Raw genomic sequence first — 15,098 nt, 5'->3', positions numbered from 1 at the left:
TATTGACCTATACTATTCACATATGATATATGATACATAATGAGTAGGTAACGGTAAATCTACGTTTGCAGTAATTAACAAATATTCAAAAGCATCGGATGACTCATGTAATAAACGTAATAAATATGTTATCAATTACTTGTACAGTAATTTGAAGAATTAATTACATAAACATACATAATATTACATGAAATTAATAATGTCATTGAAAATATTGTTCTATTAGTATGAAATGCAAGATTTGTTACAATTTTTATAGTAATTCAAGTATATTAAAATTTGTCATAGAAAATATAATTTTTTACTTGATATCGCACACCAAAAAATTATTTTTAATCATTTTTAATTGCACAAACATATGCAGTTTAATTATAAATACAAAATATGAAAGTTGCAATTGAACCATTAGATAAAATTGGTGATTTGACTATTTTGAAGAATGTTTCCAAGTTTCCTGTCACACAGTCCTTACCTCTGTCTTTTATCTGAACATATATTCAGCAACAAAAGTATTCGAACGTTATATATGCTTAAATACAATTAATATTCCATAATATGTTTATGTATTAACAAATATTTTTTTCAATTTTATTGCACGTATATACCATGAATGGAGTTTGTTTCAACAGATAGCAATATACGATGTACAATTTTTTGAAAATTTGTCCTATGATCCCTTGACCTATAATTTCTTCCTTAACCCTTTGCACTCGGGAGGTGATTCTCAGTCATCACTTGGTTTGATACAGTTAAATTATAAATTTTGATATTTAATATTGAACTTTGTATAATGTGTCACTATGTGAAATGTCATAGTAAAATACTTTTGTCCCATAATTTATCGATTAAATTAGTTACATTATTCGCAAAAAACATCGTCTATATTTTATCAAAAATGTTGAATATTTCTAGCAAAAAACTTTCCAATGCAAATGGTTAATTGTACTTAATAGAACTATTTTATCATTAGAAAAAGAAAAGAATTTGATGTTTATTCTGTATCTACGTTTACTTTAAAGCTTAGAGATTGATAATAAACAAGTAGTATTTCATTTATATGAAAAATATATAAATAAAATTTATATTTACCAAATTCGATTGAAAATTTTTGTCACGAGTTTGACTCGATGTTAATTCTTGATAACGATAATTTATTTCTTACCATGCTTCAAATACTTTCGTTGCTGACTGTGTGTTTCAACGTTTCTACCATATTGGAATATATCACTTATGTACCTGTAGTAATACTGCCGGTGGCATGACGGCCAAGCCAACCAATAAATCCGCAGCGGCCAGACTGGATACGAAACAATTAGTAACGGACCTTAGGCGTCTAGTTGTTATCACAGCGGCAATTACTAGGGTGTTGCCTACCTGCAGGACAACAGAAAATACGTATGATAGTAATTTAAGATTAATCGAGGTCAGACGTGAACAACTCGTTGCCCTTACGAGCTGATGCTGCGACACTATGGCGGAAAACTAGTTGGCAACGCAAGGTTAACACGTTGATCGCCACGAGTATTTTGATCATTTTCTAACATAGAACATAGAAAATATTTACAAACTTCCGAGGAAATATTTTAAATTGAAGATTGGAACAGGATCATTTAAAAGTTTCTAATAAACATAATATTTGATTATATTTGACAGAAACGGTATATAAAAATGTGTGACAAAATCAAAATTTAAATACTTCAAACAGCTCGAACATTTCATTTTTCAAGCATTACACGAGACCTCGCAGTTCAGAGTAATAACAGTGTGATGGTTTTTGAACGCAACTGTTTGATGATTGTAAATATAAATTTCAATACAGGAGTACGTGCTTAATATCGAAACAACAAGGATGCATGTTCAGTATTATATAGAATCGATTATTTGCCAATATTTCTTAATTGTTTCAATTTTTTACTACCACTTCAAAAGATTTGATAAATTACAACATAGTATACAGTATCGCCAATATTTATGAAGTATCCTTACTGTTATTGCCGATTATATACCGTTACTAGACAATTTTGTATTAATAACAATTAGAGGTTCAAATAACTTTTAAAATAACTGTTAATAACACAAAGTAACTGCAACAGTTACAAAAACCAAGACGATATTATAAGAAGAAAAAGGCGTCTGCTTTATATCGGTTTCACTTACAGTTCTACGAAAGAGTTATTTAGATAATTTCAGACAGTTATTTCTAGCTATTTCTTCCTGTGTGCAATAGGTTTACTGTTAAGTACTCGTGTTTACCGCAAGAATGTTCGAGCGTTGTAGGCGTTTTGCACACGGTGTGCCGACGTATAAACTTATCTTTCTCGAAGGACCACCCGAAACGAACAAAACGTAGGAACAAAACGTAGGAAATGAGTAGGTGCTTAGGTATGACTAGGTTCTTGTTGTGGTTTGTAATATTCTGATATTGTACTATCTGTGATCTGACTTCCTAGTGTCTGAACCTCCCAGAATCGTATTCGACGATGCCTCGGTAGAGTCGTCTTAGCGGAGGTGAAGACGTTCTGGTTGGTTTTTGTAAATGTAGAGGATTGTGGAAGGGAGACAAAGTTCCCTCCCTTCCTCCAATCCTTGACCGTGGCAGATAAAAGGCAAGAAACGCGTTGGCCTTAATAACACATGCTAAAACAGGCGGATTAGAGAGTTAGAAATGCTGATGGCTGGCTGCCATATGTGAACAGGGAAAGCTGCAGTAAGGATCGCGGGCCTTATGGGTTCATGGATTTATAGCTGCCACGGATCCTTCTCGTAATACCGAAAGGACGGTTGCAAGTCGCGACGGGACAAAGACTCTTATTATTAAAGAAATCTAAAGAATGTACAAATACCTCTTAAAGAAAGATAAAATGTATACAAATCTAAAACTATGGTAATCTAAGGACCCGGACGAAACGGGAAGGCTCTAAGTGGCCTTAACATTTACTTTTTAAATAAACTTTGCCAAGATTTATGTAACGGTATAGTTAACAAAAATATCTATAGAATAAAGTTATTTTGATTTTCACACATTGAAAATATTATAATTCATAATTAGAAAAAAAACAAAGTAAGAGTAAAATAAATGTAGCTTCTGTAAGAGTTTCTAATGATTCTGATATATGTGAGTTTACTTCAAATAAACGAATTTAACAATAAAGAAGCATACTGTACACATATGAATAAATGAATAGCGAATAATGCAACTAATAAACCATGACAAATAATTCGATTATATTTCTAAGCAACTAGCAAGTAATTTTAATTCCAATTAAACAGTTAAAATCATTATTTATCGAACTATCAATCAAATATTTTTAAGTAGTGGTATGTAACGTGACTTTAATTGCATATTAAGTTCCAATTATATTTTAATGAGTAATCCAAATCCATTAATCATCAAACAATTGATTAAATAGTTTGATTTTTAACGGTAGTGTTTTCACATGGAAGAATAATTGAATCCTGCACTAAATAATGTAAAATAAGAGTTTCTTAGTTTTAAAAGATAAATTATTAAAATATCTATTTTAAAAATAACAAACGTTTGCACTACATATTTAATATAGGATACAAGTATTCTTCTCTGTAAAACATTTTCAAAGAAAATTTAAACTTTAAATTGTACAGGTCTCCTTTCTGCAGTTTTTCAGGTACAGTGATGTTCTTACTGAATTACAATGTGAGTATATTTGCATGTTGAATAACACATTTTAAATTCCTGAATTATAATATACAGCGAAACGCATAAACGAAGGTGATGTTTCTTTAGCAGAGAGATTCTTTTACGAAGTGTGTGCAACGTTGTCGAAAGCGTTACATTAAAGAAATGTGGAATAAGTGATTGTCAAACACAGAAACGGAGAAGAAAAATAACAGTGATAAAATAATCAAGATGGAATAAGCACTTACTTCTTCGAATAACGCAGCAAGTTGTAGAAAATCAGTTGTTTCAACAGCGAGGAATATTTGTTTAACAAATGAAACATTTTAAATATTGCGAAAGCTACGACAAAAATTAAGAGGAATTTGTCTGTTCAATGGTGGACGTATGATAAAAAGTTTGAAAAGGAAGAGGAATTGCAGAATCCAAAAAATTATGAAAATAATTTTCTCGAAATTCTGGGTGACATGTAATACAACAGGAAATAAAACTGTGATTCCAAACTTCATAAAACTTTCAAATATCTTGGTTTGAGTATTTATGTTTTATATTGATTCTCTACGGGTGGGGAAAGAAGTAGTGAAAAAGCCCAAGAGTTCCAACTAAATGAAATTCTTTCAAGAATATTCCTCGACGTTCTATAATATAATGGATACATCATTCATTGATCGTTCCATAGTAGTTTCGAAAAAAGCAACTATTAAAAATAATGTAAAACTATGTAGTCGAAAAATGAGGAGAAATTAAATGAGAGACGTGACAGTAGAAATGTCTAGTAACAAGAATCAACTTCTTTTATTTTTGAAACACTGATAATGGAAACTGGTAATTCACATCTTCATTTAAAGCGTCACGTTGCATTCACTAAAGTTATTAACATTATTACCACCGAAACTACCAGATGAATCAAAACAACAATCGTTATAGCATACAGTCAACGATGTATTTAAAAATGTAACAATAATATAATAAATGTAATATAACATAGAAAATAAATAGAATATAATATCTAATAAAAGTATAATATAATAAATACTGTTATCACTCATCAAATAATTCTGTATAATTTAATGACACACTAAATAAATCCCTTTTTCAAGGAAAATCTCAAATAAAGCATTCAAATAATAACTCTCGAATAAACGCTAACAAAAGTTTCCTTTAGTTGCTTTGAATATAAACCATTGCTTACTATAGTAACGATGATCAACATGGTGAATAGTCCAGCTAAAACGAGGTCTGTCCATTTCGGCAGGTAATATTCCACCTGCGAGTCCTGATCGTTTGTCGACACAGTATGATTCAATTGATAAATATCTCCATAGTAATTGCCCGTTTGATTTTCCATGGTGCTTATCCCCGGTCCATCGACGATGACTTCTGCTCACCAGTTTCCGCATCTCCGGACATCATAAAGCTCCCTGAAAAATAAATTAATCAGAATGATTACTGTGTGATGGATCGCAAAGAACGTTGCGTCGTTTCGAGAGTTATTACCGTTCTGGATTACTTCTTTGGCGTCAGTCGGGACAGGGAGCTTACGCTACGCCAATACATTTCACTATTGACAACTCAAAGCTACATCATATGATTTACCCTTTAGCTTTTAACCCTTTGTGGTCGAAAACGTTCCCAGCTTTTCATTCCTAAAGAAAGTGCATCAACATCGTTGAATTGAAATGCACTTTACTAGTTCGTTTTACTAATTTATGATATGAATTGGACATTACAAATGAATGTAATATAAATCAACGACTTATGCAGTGATTTTTAGGTGTATGATTGAATATCGAATCTTGACGTGGGAGCACGAAAGATTTAACCATTTAACGGTCATGTCTGCAACGTAAAACGGGCTTGAAGGATTTACGAAGGATTAAACTTGAATAATTTATTAATATTCAAAATTATAATTTATTTCTTCTATATAAACGAAAAGCATTTGTTAATGCTCAAAAGATTCATTTTTCACTTTCAATCTTTGTTAATATAACTATTCATTTGTCTAATACCTATTCTGCTGTTTGTTGAGCTTTGGTTAGAGCAAATTGAATGGTAATAATTTTATATTGATAATTAAATGGAAACAAAGGTAATGGTTGAGTTGAAGTTCGTATATAATGTTTCTCGCCAAGAAAATTTTTCCGTTAATAAAGGTTCATAAGAAAAATTGTTTAAATATAGACTTTACAATTCTAATCACTTGGAAGATTTAGGAATCATTATAGTGACAATGTAAATTGTAAGATGCAATTTGTAAGTTAGTCAGTTAGTTGTTAGTAGCAGGTTGAGAGGTATTTATTAAAATTTTGTCTATCATAGTGTTTTAAAATCGCTTCATTATGATTGCTAAAAACCTAGAAAAAAATATCAGATACTATCTACAAATTGAATTATTAATTGAAAGATTAATTGAATTATCATTACAAATAGAAACGTTTTATGATTTCTTTTATATATCTACGTAGACAATTTAAAGTCAAAGAACATTCTATTGTTCCTCTTTTGGAGAAACTTATCAAATCGCATAGCAAATCGTCCGGAATGAGAAATGGTGGCCAATACTTTAATATACTGATGCTTTGTGTCTTAATGCGAGTCATAAATTTTAAAATATTTTTCACTTTTTAATCTTTATTACAAGGTTTATTCAAATAACACTGCTTTCATGTGACATGGTGAAACGTGTAGCTCAGTTACCAGCTCCAAGCAGCGCAACAGCAATTAAGAGCTTATTACTCAGTTATTAATTAAGGAGCCACTTTTAAAGTCAAGCATTTTGTAGAGCAAACTTCAAGTACTGTGGTAATACTTTTTTTCGAATTCTTCGAACCTAGCCTTTCGATATGTAAATGTTAAATTAAGAACTTGTAGTACTGGTATTATTAAATAACATTAGAAATAAAGGAAAAGTTTCATAAGGTTAATAATCTTAAATATTGTTATTACAAATACCTTTCTTGTATCTTTCGTAACTATAAAGAAAAATAACAAACTATAATACTTCGTTCTTTTTTTAATCCAAAATGAATTAAATAAATAACTTTCTCTCTGTAATTTTATATAGATATACGGGGATTTGCATAGACATTATAATTTCAATAAATTTTCTGATCCTTTAGTATCACATTTTAATTAGTCTAGTACGAAGTAATCCTATAGCTATTATATTTATTTTTTGCTAGAATTCAATGCTAGAATTTTAACACTAAAACTACCGTACGGGTCAAATTAACCCACTTCAGAATTTTTATTTTGCAAGTATTTAAATTATTATGAAGGCGTGTTTGTGAAAGATTTTAAATGAAATTTGTGTATTTGTACATATACTATACTAAAAGAGTCTCAAGAAACGTATTGTTTTAATTTTTATAAAAAATTAGAAATTAGTCACTCTAATTGCTCGGTACTTTTTATATTAAAAAAATCAAGCGACTTGGATTCCGCATTGCCTGCGATTAGAGGGTTAATGAAGTAGAATAAATACGAGTGCACAAATATTTACTGCTTTCAATCTCTGTATTCGAGTTTCTCATTGTTGATCCATCGTCTCTGTCACATAAGTTTCGAAGTGATAGTTGTCCGTATTATGTATCTTGATTCATATTCCTATAACAATGGAGGATAATTGACGGACAAGTTTAAAAGATACACGCTGACGTTTTAACCGCGCGTATACATTCACGACGAATTACCGGATGCAAATGCTCGGCATGTATGTTACCTGGAATCTAAAAGATTCCGGTAGGAAGAACGTTAAATGAGGACACCGAGGAAAATAAAGCAATTCGCAAACGATAAGAGCGGATCGTTTTAGTATACAGGGTAAGCGCTATAGAAATACGGCTCATACGAATAAAGCACTGAAGAATACCTCAAGCACTTTGTTCTCAGTGATTCAGCAATGTTTTCATCAAGCAATGTTGCATCAACGAGAAAGTTCTCTGACGAAGTAGATGGTATTATATATTAGGTTTCGGAAAAAGCTCGTGCGGGTGCTTAAATCAAGATTAAAAGACGGAAAACGAATTTGTAGAATAATTTCATTTTACTTGATACGAATGACATAAACTTTGCTGCTAATACCAATTTCAATTATTAAATGAGAATGAATATGTTCAGAAATGTATTATTACAATTTCGAGAAACATCACGGTATCATGGATTGAAGATCTTAATATACATGCATTCTATGCAATTAATTTCAGCTGTAACATAACCGTGTAGAACTGTGTCATTATGTACGGGTAAGTCAGACTGGCGGCCTACACCGCACTACTAACTCTGAGAAGCGAATTCGATTCGTATTACGATGAAGATTCTAAGATAATCTTACACTGCTAATGGATATAACGAGTACATTAAACGCACTATTACACAAATTATTTTCTGTTATAAATAGAACGTGTTGGAACATTCCCGCGGACAATTAACATATTTAGCCAAGGTAAATAGAAAATGAATTATATATTTTTATCTGCAGTTTATATCTATCTTATAAGTAAAATTGATTATTTTCTAATGGATAAATAATGGACTTCTATGAGCACAAGATAATCTATTTTTGTTTTACCTCCAGCTATAAAGCATTTTCATTACCTCTTTAGTTGTTTAATTTTCTCTTAATTAGAACGTTAATATTAACCATCAATATTAAGTATATTTGAATTGCAGTGTGATTATTTAACAGTTCAACTTTATTTAATAATATATAACAGTATTTAAATTCAAATTAATGAATTCAAATTATATGTGAGATTGAATTTATGAAAATGCCGCTTGAATTAGTAATAATTGAGTTTTAGTTTGACACGTTTTTCGTGGAAATATAACAGTTGTCACACGCAATGCCAACAATATTTTAAATTTATGGAATAACATTTATCGTTGTTACTCGAAGAATTGAAACTAAATTATTAGTGTGGTTTCCATTGACATGTTTCTCAACTATTAAACCAATCAATAACGTTTCGGCGTATTGTCCCTGTTTTTACGATAAGTCGGTTCTGCATGAATCAATTATGCAAATGAATAACAGTGTGCGTTCGGGTTTAAACTCAGTGCCCTCTCCAATTCATTTGTTTGTTGTTTGTCCCGTTTCTTTGTAAACATTATCGCCCCTTGAATCACAACCGTTTGTTTAAATATTTCAGAAATGTTAAATTCACATTTATCGTGCCATATGTTTAAGCAGACAATCAAGATTTATTAATTAGCAACAAATATTTTAAGGTCAATTAATGTGAGTTATTCTATTTACGTTTAATCTGAATTTATTCATACGAATACAGTAAACACTCCACTATGTAAATATGTAATCTTTACGCGATATATTTATTAGTAAATAAATGAAAAAGAATTGTCAGTATTTTGTTTTTTAAGAAATTGAGTTTAGTAATAAATTGAACAGAACCAAATCGCTCAAAAACTAATCTATTGAGAAACTTCTTTTCTATTTCTTGTAAATATATTCTTAATTATATAAACTTTTAACCTTTCTCTGTGCAAGCTAATATATTAATTACAAATATGTAACACTCAATAAAAGTCGCATTAACCTCTTGCGTTGGAAATTAATTTAGGGATTTAACAATGTCTTGCGCAAAGAATTTTTTTTTTCATCTATTTTACGCCGATATGTACACTAATTCTGTTTATTAATAATTTTGTATAGAGTGATGCATTTCAAAACAGGCCGGATCGCGTTAAAGTTGTCAAATATTTTCAATTTTCTAAAGTGGTATACTGAATCTTGTACAGAAATCTATTTAACCATTCTTCTTATGTACTTTTATACATATATATTTTTATAAATATATTTTATTTTTTGTCAGGTGTCAATAATATTTTTGCTGTAATATTTCTTTTTAAAAAAATCAAAAATCAAAAAAATGAATAATTTTTTCCCAATTTACTCTATATGTAATGCAACAAGACTATTAATGTCTATAAAACGTCATTAGCAATTTTAGAATAAAAACATCTCGACCTGCGTAGTACGTATTTCCAGCACAAAACGTTAAATGGGAAGAAATATTAGCAGTTTATAAGAAACTTTGGAAAGCATCACGAAAGTATCGACACAAATCGTATCCATAGGTGGAACGGGCTCAACGTTGCTCGCAATTAATATCCTTAATCTGAAGTGCCAAATAGCCTGGACACCACAAGGATTTTCACAAGAAGTTTTCAACTAAATCTCGATTGAAACAGCAAGTTTGTCAAATTAATTGCGAGAATACCATGGTTGGCTCCAGTGAAACTGTTTTCATTTGGCATCCGCTCTATGGATGCTTTGGAATTCATCTGCATTGGCTGTAAACAGATTATTCAACTAAATGGACTGCACAAATTAATCGTATTTGGGAGAAAGTGCATAAATCGATTTACAATTTCACCGTAGTCGATGTTTTCAATATTCTTCAATTTAAAAGCTTTTGTGTGAGTGCTAATATAATTTATAACGTCCAACGAAACTGCGCGTACAATGTGAAAATTATAAAAAAGAATATTGTGTTAAACTGTAATATAAGAATTTTACTTCGATGAAGTTTCCTCGGAATTGACCGGTATTTAATCGAAACAAATGCAGTGGAATTAACTTGAAAATATTTATACCTTAATATAATTTGATTCTTTATTTAATATCCTATAAGAAATTCAATATAAAACTGTACTGTTAATTATATTTGTTAGAACTATGTATAGATCAATATTATATCAACGTGTTAAATAACTCGTATTTTGTTATTGGACACACTATTTTGGAAAACAATTCTGTTATTATGTTATATACATATTTTACATGTCTTCCAGCTCTAAAGTGTTGTTTCAGTTTATTATGAAATATTGTATTTTATGTTAAATGAAAGTGTAATTTATTGGAAAAAGTGCAATTCATTGGAGATATTTATGTTAATCAGTTAACTGCGTTTGACGAGTGTACACGTCATCCTAAAACTCGAACTGATACTTTTTTTAACGATGAATTAATTATCTTTTCAGTACACATGTAATTCTTCCTCATTTTGCTTCACTTTCTAAATTATTTATTATTTAGTTTCATTAGAATGTATTATAAGTACATTTCCACCACGTCTGACGAGGATATACTTCTTCATTTAATTTTATTATACGCGCAATGGGCAATTTTTGAAATTAAACTCCATAGTTAACAGGTTAAACAGTGTTCTTTAAAACTTCGTTTTAAATTGTTTCCTATTCGAAATTTAATCGATATTTTCCTAAAAAATGTCTCAATATGAGACAACACCTTTTCTGATCTTTGTTATTATCTGTCTAGATAGAAGTGTCGAATTCAATATTCATCTCATGTTAGTAGTATTCATCGTTTTTCCTCATTTGTGGCAGCTTTGATACTGTTTCCCTTCTATTATCACAATTTTCAGGAAACTTCCGGGAAACTTCTAACGACCCAAAAAGCTTCTGCTAAGTTTTCTTATAATTATCCTCAGAGAACGAACATTAGATTATAATGCTTTTGTTTGGACGATTCTGTCTGTCGTTAAAGTCATCTCAACACCCATTAGGAGAATTATTAGACTAAATTTTTGTTCAACGATGCTTTTCAACTGAATATTAACGACTTTTTGCTTTCTACGTCTTAGAGTGTGCTATTTTACTTACAAATGAGATGAAGGTTGTTACTATATTGTATATTCGTTCCAAAAATGACAATCTGCACAGAAATTTCTAAAATCTTTTAATTTACATAACAGGTATAAAATATTACGCTGTAACCTTAAATTTAATACTATGAAATCACAAAAAAATGTGTCATAATTTTAGATAGCATTTTCATTGTAATATAAAACTCAATATAAATAATAAAAATAATTATGGTAATAATAATAAAGTAATAAACCAGTTAATAGAAAGTATTTTATTAATCATAAAATTTATCGAATATGCACACGTTCAAGTGAGAATATTCAATTTAAACTAAGTACTTTACACCATATTCCCATTAAGCTACAATTTTATTCCTTCTATTTCACAGTCAAATAATTTCCATGAAAATGTAACAGAAGGAGATTTTAACATTTTGATTCAAACTAGCGAAATATTGAAAGCAAAAGTATTTGCATATTTAATCATTTTAAAAAATGTATTGTTAAAATTTATATTTTATACTTTATAAAAATTTTATAATTTCTCCGCATTAGTACTCTATAATTTTCTTTCCTTTCATACAGGAATATTTTCAATGTACATTTTTCAGAGAAAGGTCGTTTCTGAACATATATTTAAAAACATTACATTTAATATATTATAACTTAACGATAATATATGAAAATAATAATTTGTTGATTAATTTCACAATTATGCAACGTAGTAAGTAGAGTACTTTTGCAGGAAACATTCAAATTATATTAAACAATACTTACGATCAATACAGTCTCACGTTCCTCATTTATCGTACAGAAAATTTCAACTTATTCAAACATTTTCGACTCAGACTTATGGGAAACGTAATAATGCATGTCGTTTCATCGTTTCACAACACATGCTAGATATTAAGGAATATAATGTGCTTGCATAATATTTAAGGAATAAATGTAAGAGGAATTCTGCACGGTAAAATAGGATTTTAAGCCTCCAAGAACATAAATTTCTGCATCTAATAAAGCTAGAGACATCTGCACAGAGTAATTTGTGGTGTACCTAGAAACCAGCTCAGACCCACCTTCATTTTAACTGAAAATTTCTAATGAAAAGAAAAACCGTACATAATTTCTATCTTTCGTAAATTTATATTTGTTGTTCCTTCCTAATTGAGTTACACATGTTTATCTCCATATACGTGAAATTTGCATATCTAAACGTATTGAAATATAATGCAAATTTAGCAAAGAAAAATAGTTTTTTATACTCCAATTTCATTTTATCCTGTTGTTACTAAAAACAATGGTCTTGTCATTTACTTAACAAGCAATTCAGCTTATTGCTCTCTTCAAAGAGGTTTCTATACTTCCTTTCGTGCTCGAATGTACAGATGCGGTGTCGCATTAATGTAAAGAAAGTAAATTTGCAAAGTGAAGTCGGCGTTGAAGTTCAAGCATCTAGTTTAATCTCTAAAAGAATTGGAGGGATAAATTGAATGGAAAGTTATATTAAGTCAATTTGAAAGAAAGAAACAAAGTTTGTTTGAACGAATTTAATATCTAGAGAAGTTACAGTAGAAGAATAAAATATTTTTTTTAATATAAAACACTAATTGATAAAATGAAACAAAAATTTGTAATATAAAACAATTTATACGCAGGAGAAAGAGTGTGAAGAACCATATAATTATTCTAAGGAAACTAAAATAGCTGTTCAAATGGCTTATAGACATTTAATACTTTGTGTTATTTTACGGTGTTAATATTAAATGAATTCAAACAAAATATATGAAACACTGCTTACTGATTTGACACTGATATTTATAATTAAATCACGAATCCGTATACAAATTCAAATTTTCAATATTATTAAAAAACTAGAATTACAAGAGAAACAGGTTTTACCCAACAAATAATATAAAAAGCATTATACATCGAATATTCTAAGCATTCTTTTATATTATATGCATTCTTTGTAATATTGCATCACAAAATTCCCTATAATTACACAATAACCTATCCATCTACAATATTCTGTATCCAAAAATCAATAGTCATATATAAATTATATACAAAAACAAACGTTCGTTATTTTCACTTAACACAATTCATTATTTCACAACCAAACGAAAACAAGTTATAAAGGGTTAAACGGAAAAGAGAAAAAGAGAACCACAGAAAGTAAAATTCGTAGTCGTCCATCGGTAACAATTAAAACTGTGCCGCATGTTTACTCAATAAACGCGGTCGGACTTTCCTTTTATCTTAACTTCGAGAATTTCCGGGCGTGTAACTTTTCAATCTGCTTAGCTCTCGGTCCGCCCGTCGCGTCGTCTCCACGGGAAAGAGCAGAGCTCGCGATTGAAATGGCGGTATTATAAAAACCTCAAAGTAGAAGGCGAGAATACAGCCCCGTGTCGTTATGCAACCAGAGCATAGCGCAGAATGCGCCGTCCACGTGCATGTGCACTGTATATTTATATGTATATGTACCGCGAGGTAGCATTGTAATACGGAACGCCATGCTCAACGGAGTTTACTGAGTGGGCACGTTTAAAATGAAACGCTTTCTTCGACGGCACTTCATTTTCCGCAACCGCATTACGGGACATTTTGTTGGGAAATTCCGCGATATCGTATGCGGTGTCGCCCAGAACGCGTATCCGACGGAAAAAGAAAAATCTACCCGGGTGGAAGCTCCGATTTAACACTTCCAAAGAATTCAGCGTGGAAGAAGGTGAGGCTTCCGTTTTGAAAAATTAGTCTCGTGCCGCAGAGTGAGCCAAGATCGTAAAAACACGCGCGGAAGTGAAATCTTCAATCTTTCCTAGAAATGAATGAAATTTGGGCTATTAACCCCTTGTCCTACGATTTATTACTGAACTATGATCGATATGACTACTTTGTCATGAATAATTTATTAGAAAAAAAGAAACAAATTCCAGGCATCTTTTATGTCCATGTCTCCCCTGAAGTATAATAATTGGTAACAGAAGAATAACAATTAATTTGAATTGAAAAGAATGAAGTAATATTTATACGTATTAAATTCCGTTTAAAATCTTCACCGCGAGTTTGATATATTATTATAAGGCAAGGGGTTAATTCTGAAATTTACAAAGTAACTTAGTAATTGGTATAAAAATTAATTGTTATAGTTCACACAAAATTGGTTAGAAGAGCTTTGAAGTTAAAGACAAATGCACATCTTAGAAAGATCACACGTGTTTGTGGAAACACCGTACTTTAATGCATGATATTTTTATGCAGCTAACAGTTTTGACTAATTTAATTAAATATTTAGAAATATTTTTATTTTTACCTTATATTAACGAGAGTCTGTTATTATTTTTATCATTCTTCTTATTTTTTTGAACTGATTTCTTTGTATGAAAATACTAAAATTGATGTTCTTTTCTATCAATGAAGGTAAATCGAGGTAAAATAGATTAACCTGCGATGAAAATTTATTTTGCTCATCGATTGCCTGAAACGAGAACGTCTGCTTCCGCAATCTCTCTATTCCGACACAGTTGGTGCACAAGATACAGCGAAATCGTAAAATTAACACACTAAACTTACAGTTACATAAGGTTCCATTTTAGAAACATTGATTCGCACGTGAATCTAACAGAAATCAAATTTGAATGAAATCCTATCTAGTCTCCCCAGTGAACACAATGTTTCTACTTTGAAGCATTTTAAAATCCCATTTTCATTGAAATATTCATATAAAACAACTGTGCTTAAATTCTCGTGTTTTCATAATTCAAGCCATTCACGAATTAAGTTGCGTTCCTTGTAATATGTGTACTCGA

At 30.4% G+C, this 15,098-nt stretch overlaps 1 protein-coding gene across 6 annotated transcripts in view; it reads right to left on the bottom strand.

The window, feature by feature from the left end:
- Positions 1–15,098, bottom strand: part of LOC116431157 (putative G-protein coupled receptor No18) — a 164,304-nt gene that overhangs the window by 16,579 nt on the left and 132,627 nt on the right. For all 6 annotated transcript variants that reach the window (XM_031986203.2, XM_031986201.2, XM_031986202.2 and 3 more), the window contains 2 exons: positions 4,848–5,076; positions 1,237–1,374 (listed from right to left, as the gene is read on the bottom strand). In XM_031986203.2, coding sequence (XP_031842063.1) covers positions 1,237–1,374; positions 4,848–5,003 — 294 coding nt within the window. In that variant the 5' untranslated portion in view covers positions 5,004–5,076. The remainder of the gene's footprint in view (positions 1–1,236; positions 1,375–4,847; positions 5,077–15,098) is intronic.

Source organism: Nomia melanderi, chromosome 2 (assembly GCF_051020985.1).
Source record: "Nomia melanderi isolate GNS246 chromosome 2, iyNomMela1, whole genome shotgun sequence".
Taxonomy (NCBI): Eukaryota; Metazoa; Arthropoda; class Insecta; order Hymenoptera; family Halictidae; genus Nomia; species Nomia melanderi.
The sequence above is the reverse complement of the archived record's forward strand: the minus strand, read 5'-3'. Positions and strand labels throughout refer to the sequence as shown.